General features: G+C 37.8%; 1 protein-coding gene across 4 annotated transcripts in view; it reads right to left on the reverse strand.

Annotated features, from left to right (window-relative positions):
- Positions 1–23,289, reverse strand: part of Kif2a (kinesin family member 2A) — a 53,716-nt gene that overhangs the window by 25,754 nt on the left and 4,673 nt on the right. For 2 of the 4 annotated variants that reach the window (XM_051182899.1, XM_051182901.1), the window contains exons 2-7: positions 8,555–8,649; positions 7,897–8,010; positions 5,024–5,078; positions 3,110–3,175; positions 2,421–2,521; positions 1,029–1,124 (exon numbers count right to left, since the gene is read on the reverse strand). In XM_051182899.1, coding sequence (XP_051038856.1) covers positions 1,029–1,124; positions 2,421–2,521; positions 3,110–3,175; positions 5,024–5,078; positions 7,897–8,010; positions 8,555–8,649 — 527 coding nt within the window. Of the gene's footprint in view, positions 1–1,028; positions 1,125–2,420; positions 2,522–3,052; positions 3,176–5,023; positions 5,079–7,896; positions 8,011–8,554; positions 8,650–23,289 lie in introns of all 4 variants that reach the window. The other 2 variants (XM_051182898.1, XM_051182900.1) reach the window with 1 other exon arrangement.

A 23,289-nucleotide genomic window follows, 5' to 3' on the forward strand; every position in this document is an offset into this window, starting at 1 on the left:
GGCAAAGATCACTAACAAGCAAAAAACCAGGATTCTTACATTACTGAACAAAATTTTGACAATTATTTTTTTTTTTTAGTTTTTTATCTTTAATTATATGCATGTGTATAGTTACTGTGCATGTAAGTGCTGGATTCCCCCAGAGCTGGAGGTACAGGTTAGTGGGCATGATATGGGCGCTGCTGGAAAACTCGAGAACCCCAAACTGGGTCTCCTCCAAGAACAGATGGACTCTTAACTACCGAGCCATCTCTACAGCCCCATTAATGACAAATCTTATGTACAATTTTAAAGATAAAACTTACATTCAATATATGTTTTCTTGGAATAAATCATTTCCCATCACCAGACCTATTTTGGAGTTTGACAATTTGCCTGATTTAATTAAAACATGAGCTAGGTAGCAATAGGTGAACCGCCTGGCAGTGTAACAAGGCCAGGCTTATGAATAAGAAATCTACCAGGACCTGTAACACACTGTCTAACACAAATACTTTTGGTAGCCTAACATTCCATCTCTTTTACTTCAAGAGGTATTTTTCCTTGGCATAATATTTTCAGATAATGAAACTATAGAATACTTTTCAGCTCTGGAATTCGGTCTACTGTAGCCCTTAAGAGCCATTATTACCGCTAAAGCCAGAGTAACATTTATTTTAAAATAACAAGTTAGTTAACAGTAAATCAGAATAGTGGTGAGATATATAGTCCGAACCAAAGTTAAAATAAGCCTGGAACTAAGATCAAAGCCTTTGTGAAGGTCTTCTTATGCTATCCACTAGCCAACGCATGGCCATTCTGAAGACAGAGACTTTACTTCCAAAGAGCAGCTATGTGGGTAGGACTTCTAATAGCAGAACTATGGAAGATGCAAAAGAAAGTAGCTGAGTTGTGATTTTTCTCACAACATGAGAACTGAACTTCTAAGGAAAGACAAAAAACAGGTAAATACAATATGTAATTAGTCATTATCTATGTTTTTATTTATAGTATCAATCTTCAGAGTAATAATTCACAAAGGATCTTACAGGATCTGCTGTTGTTAGGGGTCTGTAATCCAAGCTTCCTCTGAAGTCTCTGATCATACACATAATTTCATAATTTGGATTTGTAGCATCAACATCCTATTAGAAAATAAGATTTGGCACTTACTATACTTACAATAAGTTCAGGTTAGTATGGTCAGATTCACTTTCACACAGATAACACAATTCTGCTAATCTGTATATATCCTGTTCCTCACTAAAACTGCCTTTAACTATTAAAGAAAGCACCTATAATACATTTACTTTAATTATGTCAAAAAATGTAGTAAGGAGAACAGCACTCCAGAACACTGGCAAAGAACTCTAGGAAGATTGAAAATGTAGGAAAATGCATCCTACATCTCAACTCTCAGAACTACTTCATCTAGTATTTCAATATTAAGTATCATCAGCTCTGCAGAAGTCACCATGGAGTTTTTCCTGCAGTCATGTTCATAACAAGGCTCCTTCTTTATTTACCCTGCCCATCACTACTGCTCCTCCCAACGCAGTACTAATTTTTCTCTGCCCATGCCAGTTCTATTGTCAAAACATTAAAGGATTCTTTGTAAAGTTTGGTCTGAAGGCATAAGCATGCTGTTTAGTTACATATACATGCCCTATTTTAAATATAAATATAGTCTTACAAATACATGAAAATATAGGTTCATTTACATTTATTTCCCTTCTCTTTGTTAACACTAAGATAACCAGGATGCTTAAAACAAACAAACAATATAACAAAACTTAACACACAAAGATAATTAGCTTGCTTTTTGGAGTCAGGGTTTCATGTAGCCCAAGCTGACCTTGAACTTTTGTCTTCCCGCCTCCACCTCCCAGGTGCTGACAGGAATGCCATTACAAGCAGCACAAACTAAGGTAATATTTAAAAAGTTAAAAAATTCAAGGTATTGAATTTTGACTGCAATTTATTTCAGATTCAATACTGACAAGGTTTTTAAATTATGAATAGCAATGATCAATAGCCTCCCTGCAATGAATAATAAATCACTAATACTCATGTCAGATTTTTCCATTAATATTTAGAGTATACCGAAGAAAGACGTTAAGACGGTGACTGAAATTTATCTTCGCTTCTACTTCTCTTTAGAAAAGGACACCAACTTGTCAGCTAGGAAGCACAACATGCAGTAAGAATCTAGGGCTCACAGCAACGGCTGAGCATTATGAAGTACCCCAGGGAACACCAGGTGGCATGTCTGCTAAGCATGAGTATTCTGTGTATTCTTTTTCTCTGCAGTCAGGGTCTCAGGTTTCAAACTTGCTGTGTAGCTGAGAAGTCCTTAAACATTTTAAAATCAACTATTTCCACTGTTATAATCTACCCCGCCCACCTTTTCAAGAAAACAATTATGAGTTTATGTTACAAACCTGGGCTCTTTTTTCTCTAAGTTCTTGCTGTTGCAATCTCCTTTTTTCCCGTTTTTCTTGCAGTTTTTCTACTTCTTTAACACAATTAGATTTTCTGCGTGCTAAAAGGAAAAGAATGAGCTGCAGAAGCTCAGTTCTCTCTTTGCAGGGTTACACTTAACATACAGAAATTTTAGGAAAACTTCAGCACACATACACAAAGGCCACAGTAATGGAGCATGCCAATTACACCTAGGTGAACTTGACTTATGAGCTGCTTTAACCAAAGTAGGAACAGGACATCATACAGATGAGTCAAGGGAAACGACTCGAACACACTGATACATGTCATCTCTTGGTTTAGAATCACAGGCCTTTGAATTGAAAGGATCAATAAGTTTAACTTTTTTCTAGAACAACAACAAAACACCTCGCCAGAATTTTAAATCCAAAGCAATTGAACCATTGTTATAACCTCACACAAAGTGATATATATGTAATATATGCACACATCCTTATAATTTGTTGGCAAAATAAAATCTTCAGCCAGGTTTGTCTTAGATTGCTTACTACTTAGGAATTTGTAATGACCACCAAGAGAGACTACATGTATGCCTAAAAATGACTGAATCCTCAATACTCTATTTACATACAAGGAGGTCCAAATTCCTTTTTTGCAGCTTGAACTGGAGATATATCTGAAACACTACCATTCTGTTGTGCAGAAGACGACTGTTCGGGAAGCTGACTAGGCCGTGCGCGTGCAGAACCAACCACTACAAAACAAATTTAATTCAAAACAGTATTAAAAGCTAACCAAGGTAAAAGGAAAAGACATCCCCATGTCAAATGTGATGCATAAATATTGAACTCATTGCAGGCACAAAGTCTCATCCCCATAACCCCAGCACTTGGAAAGCTGAGGCAGGAGGATCAGCACATGTTTGAGGCAACCCTGGGTAATAGTGAGACCCTGCCTCAAAAAAAAAGTCATAAAAGACAACCAGTGGTGGCACACACCTTTAATCCCAGCACTCAGGAGACAAAGGCAGGTGAATCTCTGTGAGTAGGAGGCCTGCATGGTCAACAGAGTGGGTTCAAGGACAGCTATGCTAACCAGAGAAACTCTGTCTTGTAACTACCCTCCCAACCCCTCCAAAATGGCCAATAATTTACATTTAGCAAACTGCCAAACTTTTCTATAAATGGTGTATAAACTACTAAAAGTGGTCAATTCTATCCAATAAATTGACATAGCTAGGACATTTTAAAAGTATAGTTACATCAGGTAAGAGGCAAGTAGGCAGGCAGATCTGAGTCTGAGGCCAGCAAAAATTGTACAGCAAGTTACAACAATAAGGAAACCAAATCTTAAAACACAAGCAAAAATGTACAGATTTAACTTTCACCAATGTGATATTAGCTATAAAACTAAATATTCACCTAAAACCAAAGCTAAATTGATCTTTAATAATCATTTTTAAAAGATGCACATGAAACACATGTCTTACAATTTCAGAATGCAAAGACATTTCCAAGAGTATATATGCAATACAAAAAGCATTGTCATTAAAAAAAATTGTACATGACTTAGATAAATAGAAAACAAATGTAAAAGTCCTTCCAACCTTCCTTAAATTACAGATTCTTTTGCTCCCCAACACGCAAATCTTCAGCAGAGTACTCCCCCAATGTAGAGGTCGCAAAAATACAAAAAAGAACTGAAAATTAAATACCAACAGAAAGCTGGATATGGTGGGGCATGTGTAAATCCAGCACTGGACAGAGTCAAAAAGGTCAATAACAGCTCAGCATCATTCTTGGCTGTTGTATCATGCTCCAACAAACCTGGGCTACAGAGTCTCTGTTTCAAACATGCAACACACCCATGCACACAGGCTCAGAAAATTCACCACGAAATGTAAGCTCTCAAAGACTTGAAAGGTAGTAATGGAAGGACTTTCTCCTCTCTGCTTCTAATCTCTTCTCTGGCCATCTTGTGCTACGTCCATGCACACACACAGAGACACACAACTAGACAGTCATTCTGAACATATGAAACATGAAGCCAACTATAATTTATACCCATTTAAATTTTCTTTTGCAAACTTCAAGTAACTGTTAAACTTTTTGGGAGCCTCTTAGTGAGAAAATTATGAGCAAACCAGTGATAATGAAATTCATCCTGGTGACATCATTTCTTTCGTTAATGTCCTCCTCAAATTTTAAAGACCGAGTAAGATGATAAAAACTATATGCTCTGCTGAGTTTCTACACACAGTTTTGAATTTTGTTGTTTTGTTTTGAGTCTTGCTACGCAGCCATGTTGACCTAAAATTCCCTATTTAGACTGGACTGGCTTCCAACTTGCAGGGATCTTCCTGCCTCTGCCTCCCGGAGTGCTCAAATTACAGGCATGCCTCACCAACTACCTCATACTCTTTAAACTAAAGAGAAATTACTAATGCTATTGGGATAATAGGAAATCAGAAATACTAATCTTAAAATTAACCATGTGCAGTTTAAACAAATAGCACCAAGGGTAGTATTTTCTTTTGATACACCTCATCGAGGCCATGCTAAAAAGTCAGTAGACAAGATTAAGGGATAATGGTCTACTTTACCTCTGTTATCTCTTGGGGGAGGGTCATTCTTAGCAGATGCCACAGTCCGTCGGTTCTATAGAAGAAAATGATATTCATTACATGCATTCCTCACATCTATCACTGTCCCAGCTTCTTTTAATTCAATGACAGCAAACAAGCAATAGTAACATAAACCAGATGGAGAAAAACTATAAATAATGAAAAATTGCCAATTTATCAATAGTCAAGCTCCTGCAGGAGGCACATATCCAAATCCCCATATATTCAGAAATGAGAAAGATATTGCTCTAAGGACATTATTCATTTCAGTTTTATACAACTCTATTTTCTTAATTCTGAGCTCGGGTCATATATAGGAATGTTCGTAATTTTAAAGTTCAGTAGTACAATTTTTCATCATAACTCAGAAATGAACACATTAACACAACACAACACAGAGGGTAGAGAACATGTTACTGTTATTGCCTTTTCAGATGAGATGTGAAGTAAAGTAAGGCTAAGTAACTACACTATAATCTATCAAGCCAAAAATGATTGCAGGTTGGGGATGTATTTATCTGAAAAGCTTGAGTCCAGAAATGTTTCATAGTTATTCATGTCTTTGGGAAAGTTTGTATATGTGCACTCAAGTGTGTAAAATCAGATATTCTGGCAAAAGGACTCAATTTTAAATGCACATTTATTTGTTTCATATATAAGTTATATATACACACAGTCTGAGAGACACTCTCTGTGTGTGTGTGTGTGTGTGTGTGTGTGCGCGCGCGTGCGTGCACGTGCACGCCTTATTCTCTTGAGATAGGGTTCCTCACTGAGCTGGGCTGGGCTGACAGTCAGCAGGCCCCAGCGACCAATCCTTCACTGTCTACCACCCACAGAACTGTGGTTGCAGGTGTGTAGAGCATCAGTCACACCTGCTGTTTAGTTACATGTATGCTAGCTAGGCAGACTCAAACCCTCATGACTGTGGTACAACTGCTCTTATCCAAGGACCTCAAATCACTGTAAAGATAATTTTGTATAATACTTCTGGTGTAGCTTTATTCTGACTGAAATTCAACACATAAGGTTTCATATGGAATTTTCTCCTGTGGCCTGATGTTTGCTCTCAAAATATTTGCATTTGGGGGAAGGCAAAATGGCTCAGTGGGTACAGTCACTTGCTTCACACGTCTAACCTGAGTCCCTCTTAGACCCGTGCCCCCCCACTCTCTCTCTCTCTCTCACTCACACACACACACTCCACACACACACACAAAAGCCAGATGTACTTGTGTGCTCTTGTAATCCTAACACTCCTGCAGACACAGTACAGCAGAGACAAGAGAGCCGGGTTCAACAAGGTCGGGGGTGAGAACCCACTCCTGAAAGCTGTCCTCTGAACGCCACCTGAATGGCCACTCCTGAAAGCTGTCCTCTGAACGCCACCTGAATGGCCACTCCTGAAAGCTGTCCTCTGAACGCCACCTGAATGGCATGGCATGCACACACCTACACTCATACACAAACCAAGAATAAAGTATTAGTAAGTAAAAATGTTAAAACCTTGGGTGTTGGAGTACTTTTGATCTTGGATTGAGAAATTAGTAGTAAATTACATCTTTGGATCTAAGGCAGTAATACAATATTGATTCCTTTATTAAACTGAAATATCAAACATGGTGAATTGTCCTAAAAAGGGTTCATTGCAGGTTGTAAAAGCTTGGCTACTGCATAGATGAAGGCAACCAACTTCTGGTCTTATTTACATAGCTACTAAGAGTGAATTCACATAAAAACAAACCCACAGCAAATAATTTTAGTTATACTCAATCCCAGCTATACATTCCAATCAGATTAGGTACTATTTGGATAGTAGTATTATTTCCCAAAGTGGGGCCCAGAAATCAGTGTTTTTTAAATCCATCAAGTGATTATAATGAAAAATAATGTTTAACAACAATACATCAAAGCTGAGATGTAGAATGCCAAGGCAAAGGAGAAAAACTGGGCTTGAATTCAACATGGGAATGGGAGGGGTAGATAAAACTTATGCCAATCCATTAAGGCTTTGAAGATGTGTATGGAAACAGTCCATGTATACATTAAGGACCTTTAAGCAGTGACTCTCACTATGAGTAAGTTATATGAACTGAAACTCAGATTTATGTTCATATAACGTAGTTTAAAAGCGAATTATTTTGAGGATTGTTAAGTCTCTATAATACATTTGCATGTTTATGTATGTTCTCCTTGCAAAATATACAATTCTTATAGGCTTGCAAGCTATGTCATATTCATCTATGTATTAACATGGTACCTGCACAAGGTAGAAAAATCAACAGATGCCACTGAATTAAACAGGTTCAACAACGTAGCAGGACTGTATGATTTTATTTTCATGGAATTTATTAAAAGTTAAAGAGTTTCAGGAGAATGGAAGAGCTACCTTTAAAAAGATAAAATTAATGGGCCTTTCACTTTTGTAGAGCTATAGCTTCCAGGAGGGTGCAGCAATGCCTTGAAGCATCTCCTCACCAACAACACGGCTCGTCACACTACTCTTACCAATTTAAAAGATCATCAGAATATTTACTATTCTGAAAAAACAGGTAATTTGTCAGTCAGTAAGCATCCATTCAATACTGACAACAAAACAACTTTAACTCATCTCTACAGAGAAGCTATCAGTCCCCCAACCCCAAATCCTAATCAGGAAAGGAATTTTTATGATATGATCTAAAGACTGTCATGACTCAGGAAGGCATGTATATGTATGCATGGATGCAAATGGTACAATTTTTAAAAAATGTAAACCAATCAATACTTAATATACACATACTCTTCAGAGTCTACCAGTCTCAAGTCAGCCCGAGTGAGTGCAAACACACGCCCCTAAATTCATCACCTACCTTTACAATTTTGTTCACTTTTGAGGATGAAGGTGGAGGTATTTCAGGACTGGGTTCAATCTCTTCATCAGGTACAAGGTCAGGGTTAAGCGAAAAGATGCTTTCCAAGTCAATCTGTTTAAACAAAAACATGGAATAATAGAACAAAAGACTCTTAAATGACTTCAACCTAAAGTATGACGCCGTTTTGCAAACTACATTGTTAAACAATAATTTAAGAAAAAGTGACCATCAAAACTACATAATTGTTACTTCTATATATAGCAATTTTCAAATCTTGTACACTGAGCTAATAAACAGCTAATATATATAGTCTCCTTTTGGTTAACTTTTAAAACTCACTGGAAAATGAATTCTTTTCTTTATGTATAGGGGTTTTATCGGCATGAATATTTGTGTACCATGTGCAGGTTTGGTGCCCCTGGACATCAGAAGTGTTGGATCCTCTGGGACTATTACAGATTGCTGTGAAAATCATGTTGGGACTGGAAATTGAACCAGGGTCCTCTGGAAGAGCAGCCACTCATCTTAACCACTGAATCATCCCTATTTTAAAGTCCTTAAAGGAATGATACAGAATATCTATACTATATAAAATTATAGTTTTGTTTTGTATTCCAACTCTTGACTAGAAATGATGTTTAATCAGAAACCATACCTCTTTGCCTTTTGTGTCTCCATTTTCTATCCACTCAACAGTTACACTTTCATTATCTTCATTTAAAGATGTCACCATTGCTTGGTGTATTCGGCCTAAGTGAGGATTAAAACACACATTTTAAAAGCACTGAATGACAGCATTCATAAACATGGCTAACTACAACTTAATAATTTGCACACACCCATATCCATATATGTACAATCTGACAAGTCTTACAAGGAATTTTCACAAAAGAACTTTGTCCATTAGTTTCATAAAATCAAGTCCAGAAACTCAGGGTATTTGATAAGAATAAGTCTATCTGAAAAATGGTCACAGAGACACAGGTGACTAAAATTTTATGCCATTAAACAGTCTGATGATTAGGAAGTAAACTACTATGATTCCAAACTGACCTTGTGGTATAAAAAAAGATACATGATTAACTGTTATACTAATAAAAAGACTATATGACAATCACTTAAATCATATACAGGAAAACTAAAGACATTATCTTTGTACAGAGAAAAAGAATGTGAGTCCCCAAATGTCCTCTTCCTCATGTTTCTTGCCCAAATCTATATACATACTTTCTCTGATGATTGTAATCTTACCATCAACAGACAGAATATGAAACACAATGCTTTAAACTTGTTTCCCTTCCCTTTTAGTGGACCGAGGACCTTATCAGTCAGTAACTATAGAGGCTAATCATTAATTTAAGCCACTACATAGTATTCTGTTTAATTTATAGCAGTCATTGAGGTTACATTTTCAATAAACTGCCATGAACATCACTATTTGTCATTACATACTTGCCACTTATTTCCTTATGACAAATTCATACAATCAGACTAATAGATTCTCACATACATATCCACCATATATTTATTGCTTATTTTGTATCTTCATTCCATTTATTAGTCAAATATAGAAATGATTTTATACATCTATGTATTACCTAATAAAATGCTGAACATAAGGAATCTTCGCATGCATTTCTTAAATGAAACCCTCTTTGTTTTTTGAGACAGGGTTCTCTGTAGCCCTGGCTCCTATAACTCACTCTACAGACCAGGCTGACCTCAAACTCAGAGTTCTGACTCCCAAGTGCACCAACCACCCACCGCCTGCAGATGAAAGCCTTAGGGCACTTATAACTTATTTTAAAATAATTTACAATATTTCAAATACCTAAAACAAGACTATAATGCTAATATTGTATTAAAGATAATAAAATTACTGTCAATCACCACATATATAGAAATTCACACACACATTCATACGTACATACGTGTGTGCATGCAGGTGCACTACATAAAAATTTTACGAAGTCTTATAAAAATTAAACTTTTAGCTGGACACAGCAGTACAAACCTATAATCTCAGCACTTGGGAAGTAGAAATTATAAGTCAAGTGTTCAAGGCCATCCTCCACTACACAGTGAGTTCATGTTCACCCTCAGCTACATAAAACCATGTCTCTAAAGCAATCAACCAACAAATACTTAGGAGTGTTAAGTACTAGCAATTGATATACTGATTGAAACAGGGTATTTGAGCCTTGAACACACCATCTCTCAGCTGTAACTCTTAAAAGGTGGGATTATCTTTTTTAACACACACACACACACACACACACACACACACAGTTGCTGCTTCCATGACATCATATACATTAATTTTAGCTAAGCTATTAATTTTAACAGTTCCACAGACAGCATAGATTTAGATACTCCTTTATTAAGCATAATTAAGGGGTGTAGAAGGCTCACCAGTTAAGAGCAGTTGCAGCACCCATACCAGGTGGCTCAAAACTGTAATCCCAACTGCAGGGAACCCAACAACGCATCCGTAAATAATAAAAAAAGGTTGCTTTCCATTTACTTTTCCAAAACAAGACTGTATTCCTTTCTATCCTAACACTGAGCATTAATCTTAATGTTTTTACTAAACTGTTTTGAAGCCAGATCCTTCTTTACACTAATTCTACTGCTTTGTACGAGACATCTGTCTTGTTACACCTCTAATTAACTCAGTGAGTCATACACACACAAAAAGACATGGAAACAAGGTGGGTGGAAACTGTTGGAAGGACGATTTAAACAGTAGAGGGGGTGAGGGGAAAGCAGGAAGGGTGTGTGAGAATGACCAAAACCCACTGCACAGATGTATGAAGTTGCCAAAGGAAAAACGCAAGGACAGATTTGTATCACTGTATGACTCTAATACTCTCCAACTAGTCTCCGTTTCCAGCCATTCTGCCCTTCTTTCTGTTCTCCATGCATCAACCAAATGATTCTGGTTTAAAACCAAATTACAGCTGAGTATGGCAGCACATATCTGTAGCATCAGCACTAGAGAAACTGAGGCAGGAGGATTACTGCAAGCCTGCACAAGATACTGAGTTCCAAGCCAGCCAGGGACTTATTTCAAAACAAACAAACAAACAAACAAACAGGAAGGCTGGAGAGATGGCTCAGCAGGTAAAAGCACTTGCTGCCTAAGCATAAGAACCTCACATGATAATCTCACAAAAGGAATAACCACTAGTTGAGACAAGATTGCAGTAACAAGTTTTGGGGAAATTTGTTATTGTGAGAAAACCTGAGTGTTCCACCAACAGCAAGAAAGCAAACATCTGAGCCCAGAAAAAAATGTGTTTGAATACCAGACCCTAACCCTGAAGAACAAACCCCAGCTGGACTGTTACAGTGGCGCTCAGAAATCAGAGGCAGGAAGACTGCTAAAATTTTGAGACCTATATAACAAGTTCCAGGTCAGTCTGGGGTGGAGTATATCTAAGACCTTGCCTCAGAGCAAAACAGCAAAAAAGAACCAGCAGGGAATGGAGAGGCTATGGTGGGACGGGAGAGTGAGTGGGTCTATGAAATTACACCATGATGGGCACAACTGAAAATGGGTGAGACATGCACATCCCGAAAGATTAAAGTCACCAACAACATCCCTCCTGCGGGCCATCCATTCCCACATCACCAACAACATCCCTCCTGCGGGCCATCCATTCCCACATCACCAACAACATCCCTCCTGCTGGCCATCCATTCCCACATCACCAACAACATCCCTCCTGCTGGCCATCCATTCCCACATCACCAACAACATCCCTCCTGCGGGCCATCCATTCCCACATCCCAATTATTTAGAGAAACTTCTGTACCGATAACTAGGAGTGACAAAAATGTACAGCAAAATATCAAGTATCAATGCTATAAGTCACAATTTCAAAGTCCTGAACCTCTACAGACAACCTATAGCTTGCCAATGACAGCAGCAGGTTCTTAGACACTGGAACCTCCAATGCAGAGATGCAGAAATCCTCAAAATACAAAAACAACCAGGTGAGGGCTAGAGAGATGGCTCAGTGATTAAGAGCCACTGTTCCTTTTCCAGAGGATCGGGATTCAATTCTCAGCACCCACATGCTGGTTCACAATCATCTGTAACTCCAGTTCCAGGGTAGCTAATGCCCTCTTCTGGTCTCCAGACACCAGGCATGCAAGATATACACATACATACATGCAGGAAAAACATACTGAAAAAAAAAAATGAAATGTATAAACCTAGTAATAAAAAACCAAGCAGATGCAGCAGCTAACACTAAACTCCAGGGGAGGAAATGAAGTCCTCTTTGCACTTGATCAGAAACTACTAACAATGCAACCCGAGGCTGTCATTTTTACCAAGGCAATCCTTAAAACAAACTTACTTATAATGAAGTCTTTTTAGATAAAATTCTTCACAGACTGAGATCACTTAAGACAGTTTCTCATGTTTTCTTCAAAGTATACCACGCCCTTTCATATTCATGCCCTTAATCTCTTGGCATTTAGTTACTGTGTAAGGTAACGCACCTTCCTTCCCTCCCTCAAGAAAACCAACCTGTCAGCACTGTTTCCTGAACAGCACTTTCTCCCTCTATCTGCAACAGTGCTTGTCACAGCTGAGGCACGTATGTACCAGTCTACTCCTCGTCTCTGAACCCAAGGCACACTGTCATGAGAGCTTACTTAACTCCGCAGCAGCCTCTCCCATCTTACGGTTCTTATGAGTCTGCTTTATAATCTTACCCTTTTGCTTACTTGTACATATTATAAAATCAGTTCTCCCATCCAAAAAAGTAAATCAATAGTATCAAACTGTTAAGAAGTCTGGTTGTAAATGAACTGCGTATGATTTTGGATACAGATCAACAATTTTCCTTTCTCACGGCCAAAAAGCAAATATTAAAATTTGGTATCACACGCTAGCCTCATAAAATGATTTATTTTCATTTTAAAATGTTTTATTACATTTTACTTGTGCTTGTATATATGGATACATACATACTGTAACATACATATGGAGATCACAGGACAACTTGCAGGAATTGGTTCTCTGCTTTTACCTTACAGGTCCCAGAGATCAAATCAATTGCTAACCTTGGTTGGCATTCAAAAGGGAGGTGGCTGGGCTCTAAAGAGGGAACTAGGGTGCTAATAAATAATTTAGAACCATCTGCAGGAGCTCACATTCTTACTTAAGGAGATTAGTTATTACTGGGACTGGTTACTATGAAGCGAGTTCAGCTTCCTTGGTGGTCTTGTACCCACATTCCCTTTTTTCCTCCATGCCCTAAGTAGCATGACAGCTTAAGGGAACCTGGGCAGATGAAATCTTGGCCTTTCAAGCATCCAGAAATATGAATTAAATAAACCTTTTAAATCAATTCTGTACTTTTGGGTATTGTTATAGTGACAATGAGCTAAGACAAAGCTTTAGTCAGAGTCAAGTGGAAGCTTTCCTAGCAGAGTACATGGGTCCTCAAAGCATTTTCAAAGCATCCTACACACTTAATACTAGTTACCACCTTGTTTGACTCAGTGTTGAATGAGCAATAAAGTAGTTAAGAAGATGTTGAAGAAAATATGACAATGAGCAAAGAGCAACTATAAGAAGGAAAAAAGTTGCTTATAAATCTAATTTGATGTTATTTATTGCTTATTTGTGCTGGATAGTTTTATACCAACTTGACACAAATTACTAGAGTTAACTGAAAGGCGGACTCTCAGTTAATAAAACACCTCCTTAAGACCCTGCCATAGGGGATTTTCTTCATCATTGATGAAGGAGGGCCCTGCCCATTATGGGTGGTGCCATCCCTGAGCTGGTCATGGGGTTCTGTAAGAAAGTAGGCTGAGTAAATCACGAGGAGCAAGCCAGTAAGCTGCACCCCTCCATGGCCTCTGCATCAGCCCCTACCTCTGGGTTTCTGTCCTGTTTGAGTTCCTGTCCTGACTTCCTTCAATGATGGACTATGATGTGGAAGTGTAAGCCAAATAAAAACAAATTCTTTCCTTGCCAACTTGCTTTTGGTCATGGTGTTCCATCACAACAATAGTAAACCCAAGACACTCACTGACCAAACACTGTGCTTATATATACAGGAAACTCACTCTATTAGCTACATTGCTGAAATTGATTAGTTTGATTAATACACTAAATTTTCTTCCCATTTAAAGTAAAAGTAAAGTTTACCCAGCAGCATTTTCACACACATCTTTTTAAAGGAATTAACAACTCATTAACCTCCAATGGGTCATGCCTATTCAACTGCCTTAAAATGGGTCCTCATATGTTTCAGCTGAGGACCAATATTTTCACATATATTAAACTAATCACTCTTGGATGAGCTATTACAAAGTCAGAATTCAAAGACTGTGTGTTCGAATATGTTAAAGCTAGAGGCTATCTCCCTAGACCAAAATTCAAGAATCAGACGAAAGGAAGTCAGGCAGGCAAGTTCATGACTTAACCTAAGGGAAAAGTAAATTCCTCAAGTTTAAATATCAAGATAAGTTATAAAAATATGACTGGCTAAATAAATGTATACAATTTTGAAATAATAGCCTTTATTTCAATGCCATTTTATGTTCAGCCTATTTAAAAATCTCTATATCGATGCCCATCTTTTTTTCATAATAAAAATACACAGTTTAGAGTTCAACTTTCAAATATCTGCCAGTAAAAGAGGCATTTCCAGCAATCAGGAGCCAGCCAGGAATATATAGTATGACCCTATCTCAAATGAATAAATAAATAAATAAATAAATAAATAAATAAATATTAATGCAAACTATTTCTTAAAAAAAAAAAAACTACAAATGAACAGTTAAAAGAATGTATGTTCCAATTCAAGTCCCTTGATTCAGTGAATAAAAATAAATACATGAAGTTCAAGGCTTTCTAATTTTAAAATCAATGTGGTTACTTCAGACAGGTGTTAGTGATCCTTGATTTGTAAAAGTTCATATATTTACTGAACTGTCAAAAACAAGTTTCAAATGTTGACAATTGATTGCCTCTTGGTCTCTGAGAACAGGACCCTATTATATGTTTCCTGGTTTACAGCTGAATTCACAGCAGCTGGGAGGTTGAGAAATGCCAGCAACCAATTAGGCGAGCACAAACCTTGTCTAGCATGTAAAGTACAATTTGGTTGCAAATGGAAGAGACAAGAGCCAAAATAAATCAATCAAGAGTACTGACAAAACTTCATTACAAGCATACAAAACAGCAGAATACTTACTCTACAGCAGGTATATGTATTTTATTTTTAAAAGGAAAAACATGAAAAAAAAATCAATTCCTTTCAGATTCAGGCAGCTTTTAAGAAGGCTGCAGCTGTTTATCACAGGCCTAGGATTACAAACTCAATGTTTTTGTGTGTAATTATTCAAATTATAGGGTTGAAGTATCAAGTATACAAATGAAAAATATCCCCCAAAAGTGAACAATATTTTACCAGTAATTCTTTAAAATGCTTCTACAAGACTTTCTCTCTTGTTAGTGGCACATGTGTACACTCCCTTCAACAGTAGTTGCAAATGAAGCAATAGTACACATGTCAATAAAAGACAAGTAAATAAAACTCTGGTATATCCAGTTACTAACAAAATGTAATCACGAGGAAGAACGAGACTATGTGCTCAAATACTCTACAGGAGGGGAGGGGAAGCCCCACACATGTATTTCCAGCATTGGGTGAAGGGGAGGCAAAGGACCATCATAAGTTCTAGGCCAGCCTGAGCTACACTGCAGAGTAATAATGATTCTGTCTCCAAAATTAAACTAAATTAAATTTTATCATTTTATACAGTTATTGTGTAGGGAAGCACATAAATGAATATATCTAGACTGCAAATGGATATATATATATACACAGACACACTTTCTTGAAAGACAAAGCTCTGCACTAAAGGAGAAGTTGGTAATACTTTCTACTGGTAGGACAAATGGGTGTGGGTAAAGGATGGAGATTTTTCAACACTTGCACATTCTATCTGATACTTAAGTGTTTAGCTATGGGGCTATATTGCTAATCTAAATAGGTAATTACACTTAAGGGGAAAATTTAAAGTATGCACGAAGAACAATACTAAACAGCACTTGTCACTTCACATTTTTTATGCCCGGAGTTGAGAAACACAAATCAACTTTTTTAGAATGTCAAAGCTTGTACAGAAAGAGTAGTATTGCTATTTCATTTCATCACCGACTCAGCAATCTTTGTAGAGGCCATCTGCGTAGACCCCGAGTCCAACCAGACAGAATCAAGTGGTTAATACACTCTCATGAGCACTCTGACAGAACAAACAGGGGACACAGTACATAAAGCTTGAACTCATCCTACTGTAGGAGTGGAAAAGGTGGGGTGTTTAACAATGGCCAAAGAGGAAGAGGAGTTATCCAGCATGTCTGGGGTAGCCCAATGCTTCAAAATACAGGCTGGCAGGTGGGTTAGACTGCTCAGGCTCACTAAGAAACACTAGCTAACCCCAGGTGGAGAGGCCTTCCAGAAGCTGTTGCAGTAACACAGATGAAACAGTTAGCACCAGCCTGATCAAAGTCACAGTGCAGGAGTAAACAAGAAGGGTAAAAGGGCACTGGAGCAGGTACTTAAGACAATTCAGGTAGATTACGGTTCAGAGCAAAGAACCAAGGAAGACAACTAGGTTTCAGAATTAGGCAAAAGAATATAAAAAAGTGTCGACACACACTTACGGATTGGCTCAATTAAGGGCTTGGTAAATAAGGTGTTTATGAAACGTTCAAGTGGAGATATTTAGTAAACCATTAGATAACATGCAAACATTGCATGTCTTGAACCACCTGCATGGGCTAAAAAGAATTCAGTTTATGTATACAGTGAGAACTACGTGAGAAATACTTCAGGTTTAGGACCAATACCTAAGGTACAACATCGCTCAGAAAATAGGTAAGTCACCCTTAAATTGAGAAGGAAAGACACGGGGCATAGCAGGAAGACAGGAAATTCTATTTATTTTAAATAATGGCTTTTAATAAAAGCATAAGAATGGGTAAGGCTAAACGCAATGTGTCACTCAAAATAAAACTACAATTGAAAGAACGGAGGAATACCTACTGTTTCGGGGGATTATGCGTGGGGAAAAGAGCACCAATCCACATGTAACCCCAAAACCAACCACCAAACAAAACCCACCACCGCTGCCGCCAAGGGAAAGGCAATCTAAACCTTAGGAAGGAAAATGAAGCATTACATATAATTAATGGTTGGACTTCCAATGCCTAACACAGCCATAGCATAAAGAACTCTTAAAAGGAATTAAAACGAAGGACTGTTAGAGGGAATCCAGGTGTTACGCTTCTATCTACTAATCTATAGGTGAAGGTCAAGTCAATTTCTTTATTAAAACAGTACAAACAATTCTGACCAATAACAGTACTTTATCAAACAGCTGTGACCAAATTCCAAGATTTATCTCTAGTGAATTAGAAGCCTCTAATTTTTCTCATTTCCTAAACCAAATATAGATAAATCCTTATATCCATTTCTCTTTAGTGCCCCACAGCAAATAATAGGCCTGATACCTGTAAAATTAGCTCCCAAACCAAAACAAAATTCCACACAACTTTAAAGCTGTTTGTACCCCAAACTTAAAGAGAAAATAGATTTCATGTGCTTACATCTTACAGCAGAGATCTGCTATTGCTCAACCAGTTTATATTCAATATTGGCCCATCGCAAGGATGATCAGAGACGTATGCTTGGATTCATCATAACATCTGAACTATAAATGCATAGGCTGAAATATTATTTATTATGGTTGTCAAATATAACTGAATCCTTTCATTGCACTACATAGCTTATTTAAAATTATCTTTCTTAGCAAACACAACTCTCATATAGCAATAGACTAAGTTTGATTTAAAAAAAAAATCTGGGACTGGGGTATAGCTCAATTGACAGGGTAACTGTCTAGAATTAAAAAAAAAAAAAAAAAAAAAAAAAAAAAACCAGAAAAGCAATGGCCTGGCATGTACAAAGCCTTGGGTTCAATCCTTAGAACAGAATAAATAGGGTGTAGTAGCACATATCTATAACCCTAGCACTTTAAGTTCAAGGTCATCCTCCATTACCTAGTGAGTTCAAGTAAAGCCAGCCTAGCATACCTGAGATTCTGTCTTAAAAAAAAAAAAGGGGGGGCTGGTGAGATGGCTCGGTGGTTAAGAGCACTTGGCTGTTATTCCAGAGATCCTGAGTTCAATTCCCAGCAACCACATGGTGTCTCATAACCATCTATATAGGACCTGATGCTCTCTTCTGACATAAAGTCATACATGTAGATAGAGTACTAATATATTAAAACAATACAAAATATAAAAAAAATGCAAACCTGGACTCCATGGTTTAATTCATCTTTATTCTTAGAGTATTACAGATTACCATTAATTGGCCCATTATTTTCAAAGGAGGCCTGGATAAAGTTTGCACACCCCTTCCCTCTTTTTAAGTTCACAAAGATGGGGGTTTGAATAGGTTTGATCCCCATGGACTCATGTGTTTCAATGTTTGGCCTATAGGAGTGGCATTATTAGGAGGTGTGTCCTTGTTGAAGGAAGTGTGTCACCTTGGGAGTAAGCTCAAGCTATGCAGTGTAGAACACAGTTCACTTCCTGTTGCCTGTGGATAAAGATGTAGAACTTTTAGCTCCTTCTCTAGCACCATGTCTGCCTATACACTGCCATGCTTCTCACTATGACAATAATGAACTAAACTCCGAAAAACTGTAATAAAATGATTTCCTTCATAAAAGGCATGGTCAAGGTGTCTCTTCACAGCAAACCCCAAGTCAGCCTCCCTCTCCCATATACCTGATACTACCATTATCCCACGCCAGGTACATTTGTTAAAATTAATCTACAACCACACATCATTATCTGGCTTATAATAGGACTTATTCCTAGTGATATAATTTCCATAGATGTGAGAAAATATCCCTTTTGTCCAGAATAACTTCACTATTATCAAGAATTTCACTGCCTCCAAATCCTCTTACCCATATATCCCTTCCTAAGTCATTTCAAATAGCAATTAAGACATCCTAAACACTGAAAAAGTATCCAAAATCTTAAGGGAGAGGAAAGTAGGCAAATGCCAGCATAGGAAAACATGGGCTAAAAACAACAACAAAGAAAAGGAAAGTCAGCTGGTGTATGTTTGGGTGCAGAGGACTTCAAGTATACTCTCTGCAACTGAGTCACACCCTCAGGCCCACTTCAAGAATGAAAATATTTTAGCTGTTAGTGACTGGAGAGATGGCTTAGCAGTTAAGAGCACTGGCTGCTTTTGCAGAGGTCCTGATTTCAATTTCCAAAACCCACACAGTAGCACAAAGCTATCTATAACTGTAGTTCCAAAGGATCCTATGCCCTCTTCTGGTGTGCAGACATACAAGCAGACAAAATACCTATACACATAAAATAAATTAATAAACATTTAATTTTTAAGAGATAAAACTAAGTTTTTTGTTTTTGTTCTAATTCTCCCTTTATATTTCAGTAATTCTGACAGTCCTGGCTCAGTCTTAAAACAAAGCAATTTGTTAAAGGTTAAGTAAATCTTGTTGCACTTAACCATTTGCTGGAAGTGCCCCATATCTTAAACTCATTTACTTTTAAGATATCAATGGCAAAAAGGGCCAAGGTTCTCTCTTTGATGTTACAATGTATCCAGGCATTAAAGTATTCTACATGGTATTCACCAATAGGATTTAGCTAAAGAGACTTTTATAAGCTACACTTACGAATGTGAAGTTCCTCCCCAAGTGAAACCACCACATAACACAGGTTCTTCCTGCCATATTTCCATCTCATCTGATCTGAACCACTGTTCACCTCCTAGACTGATGCAATCTTACCCAAGCTAATTCTCATTTTCTGTAGTTCTGTCTCTCTAATCTATCACTAATCACTGGCTAACTCCTATTACAGCTTTCAGGAGATTAAGCCCCACAGCATTTTCCAAGTGTCCTAGAAACCAATTCCAAGACGCTTCCCTTACCTTTGCTTCCAAGTCTTAACAAGGTGCTCTAGCTCCCCTCCCCCTTTGCGTGTGTTGTTCATCTCTCACCCTTCCAGCCCCATCTGAATTCTCTTTATCAACAGCCCTGTGTTTCCAGCTCAGGACTTCTTCCATGCTGTGTCATAAGCCCAGAAGGCTGTCTCCTCCACTAATACATCCTTCACTATTTACATTTTACTGTTCATGAAGTCTAGCCAGGTCCCGTTCATTGGGAAATCCAACTTTCCTGAAAATAAAGGGTCACAATCCTGGTCCACACTAGAATCTGTAGTAAGTTTAGTTCCTCTTCTGTGAAGTGGGGATAGCCTGGCTGGACTCCAATATGCAGAGATCCCCTGCTTGAATCAACTTTTTAGAAAAGAAATTAAGTTGAACAGCAGTGTAGAAGACAAAAGCTAATAGGTTTGGTCCCCAAAAGTTATGATCACAACAAATGTAACCATACGCATATTCCATTCTTGACCCTATCTTTAAAAATAATTTTACATAGAGGGAACTTTGTTAAAAATGAGTCACAAAACCTACAAAAGGGGGGAAATCTTTGAAAGTAAATAAAACAAAACAGAGAAAGTACTAGGCGACACTGCAAAAGGAGTCTATTCTCAAGTCACACTGATGGATGAGCAGTGGGTAGATAGAATGCTCTACCTACTTCCATGTCCTACATCCTTAGTCTGTGTCTGTAAGGATTCCAACTCAGGTTCTCCAAAGAAAAACCAGCCAATAGGAGCCGACAGTCTGCCAGAACCTTAAAGCTGGAGTACATTAGACCTTTTCAAAGTAAAACAAAGGTAAAAAAAAGTAGAAAAAAGAAAAACAAAACAGGTCACTTGTGGCAAGTAATGACAATTCCTCTAACTACCAAGGGCTATGAAGAATGAGAGAGCTGTAGAAAACTCAATGTGGGTTCTTGAGAAAAGCCTAGCATGAGGCACACAGTGGGTGTAGCTGGAGCCTAACTCTAAAAAAGTAAAGATGTACACAGAGAATAGCATGTGCCTATTCCTTCTAGTCACACTATAAAAAGACTGGTTTCTTTATCAGGGCTCTCTTCATTCCATTTTTAACATAACTGTAGGACATGGAATAATTTAATGAAATCTAATTTTAAAACACAGAAATAAGATTTTCATTATTTTTCATATACCACAATCATTCCAGAATACTTCACATTCTACTAGTGTTTGAATTTGCAAGTTTTATTATTATAATGGGTAAAGAGAAAAATACTATCAAAAAATAAGAAAGGTCTAGGCAAACTGAACCCACAGCCCTGCAAATGCTCTACCACTGAGCAAAGCTCTCAGCCCTGGAAATATGAATTTTACTTTAAACAACTCAACAGAGCTCATGATTGAACCCAGCATCTTGTACTCTACCACTGAGCTACATCCCCGGATGGAGTGTGACGTTAGAGACATTTGCTTCCTCATTTTACTCTTTGAATACAACAAAAAGCTAAGACAATTAACCAACAACGAGATGATATACCATTAATTGTGTTTTAATTAGACAAGATCCCACGGCCCATGCATGTGAACTTACTTTGCTCTCTGTTATCTGTGACACAGCATTCACAGCATCTATGAGACCCTCAGTACTTGTTTAGTATGAGAAAACACGAATGCTTATTTTTTAAAGATTTTTATTATTTTTAATTTTCCTTTGTGTGTAGAGTATAGGGGTGTTCTCCCTGCATGTGTCCATGCCCACATGTACTCCTGGTGCCTATGGAAGCCAGAAGAGGGTATTGTATCCCCTGGGACTGGACTACAGCCTGTTGTGAGTTGCCATGTGAGTGCTGGGGGTTGAACCCAAGTCCTCTGGAAGAGCACCCAAGGCTCTTCTGCATTAAACACTCTTAATGTGTTTCACTGGAAATACTCGTTTGCACACACACAATGAGATAGATTGAGGATAAGGCCCTATCCTCAAGTTCATTTGCTACACACACACACACACACACACACACACACACACACACACACACACACACACACGTCTAATCTAATACACATAAACTGTGGTTAATTTTGATTTTTTTAAGTGTGCCTATGTTTTGACTGCAACTCTTCATATAAGATCAGGTGTCAATTTTCAGTTTGTGGCATCATATCAAGTAATCAAAGTTTCAGATTTGCAGTTTCAAACTGCAAATTTTCATACTAGAGATAGTCAACCTATAATACTATTATTTTAGCAAAAAAAAAAAAAAAAAAAAAAAAAAAAACAACCAACTAGGTAACACACGTGGAGAAGGTGGAGAAGAGTTAACTTATTTTGATCCAGAGTAAATTGTATGTTTATCCCTAAGCTAAGAATTTGCTTTGACCTCAAAACAAGCAAGTCTCCTAAGCAATTACTTTTAGGTTACAGAGCAGAGCATATGAAATCAGAAAGTGGCTGAATTCAAGAGTTAAGTTTTGCAAAAGATTAATGTAAGTTTGTTGCTGCTTTTTGGGTTTTGAGACAGGACTTCACCATGTAGCCTGGGCTAGCCTCAAACTTGTAGACACCCTCGGGCCTCAGCTTCCCTCTGGAGCACTGCATTCTAGGCATTATAAGCCAACACTACTAGAGCCAACTGGTCAATATACTACTAACCACAAGTATACAAGAAAGAATAGCTCTTGGGCGCCTTGTCTTATTCTGGGTTTCCATACTAGTTTCCTTTTCGGTGTTTCGGCAAGTACAACTTTAATTAGCTCTTTCCTGCTTCCTCCAAAATTAAAAAGTATATATACCCGTGACAATGAAAGTTAATATATTAACCTTTCCTTACATCTGTCAGAGAACCGAGTGGTTCGATAAATATAGAGATTTTTAGCTTTCTATTATACTAGTGGAAGCAAAAGTGACTTTTAAAAACCTTTGGTTGTTAACTCTTCACCTTTATAAATAATAAAGTGTTAGAATTTGATTTTACCAATTTGGCAAATACAAGTTATGTTACAAATTGAGTTTTCTACATCCCCCATGGAGGGATAACTGCCTTAATCTAGAGACAGGAGAGAAGCCCTAGTCCCTACCTCACATGACCTGTCAGACCTACATGACCCCAACTGGATGGCACTCCCCTACATATGGAATTGGGGTGGGGGGATGGGAAGGTGTTTAGAGTGCATGTGAGAGGGCAGAGAGGGTAAAAGGGAGGGAAGGAGGGAAGGAGAGAGGGAGGGAGAGGGAACTGGGATCGACATGTAAAATAATAAATTAAATTTAAAAAAAATGCTTTGACTCCAAAATTTAAGCTGAAGGACAATTTACTGGGGAAAAGGATTTCTATTTTTGTTTCCACAGAAAATGAAAAGATGTGGATTCCTTCCAGACTAATGTGGTTTGATAA

Source organism: Phodopus roborovskii, unplaced genomic scaffold (assembly GCF_943737965.1).
Source record: "Phodopus roborovskii unplaced genomic scaffold, PHOROB, whole genome shotgun sequence".
NCBI lineage: Eukaryota > Metazoa > Chordata > Mammalia > Rodentia > Cricetidae > Phodopus > Phodopus roborovskii.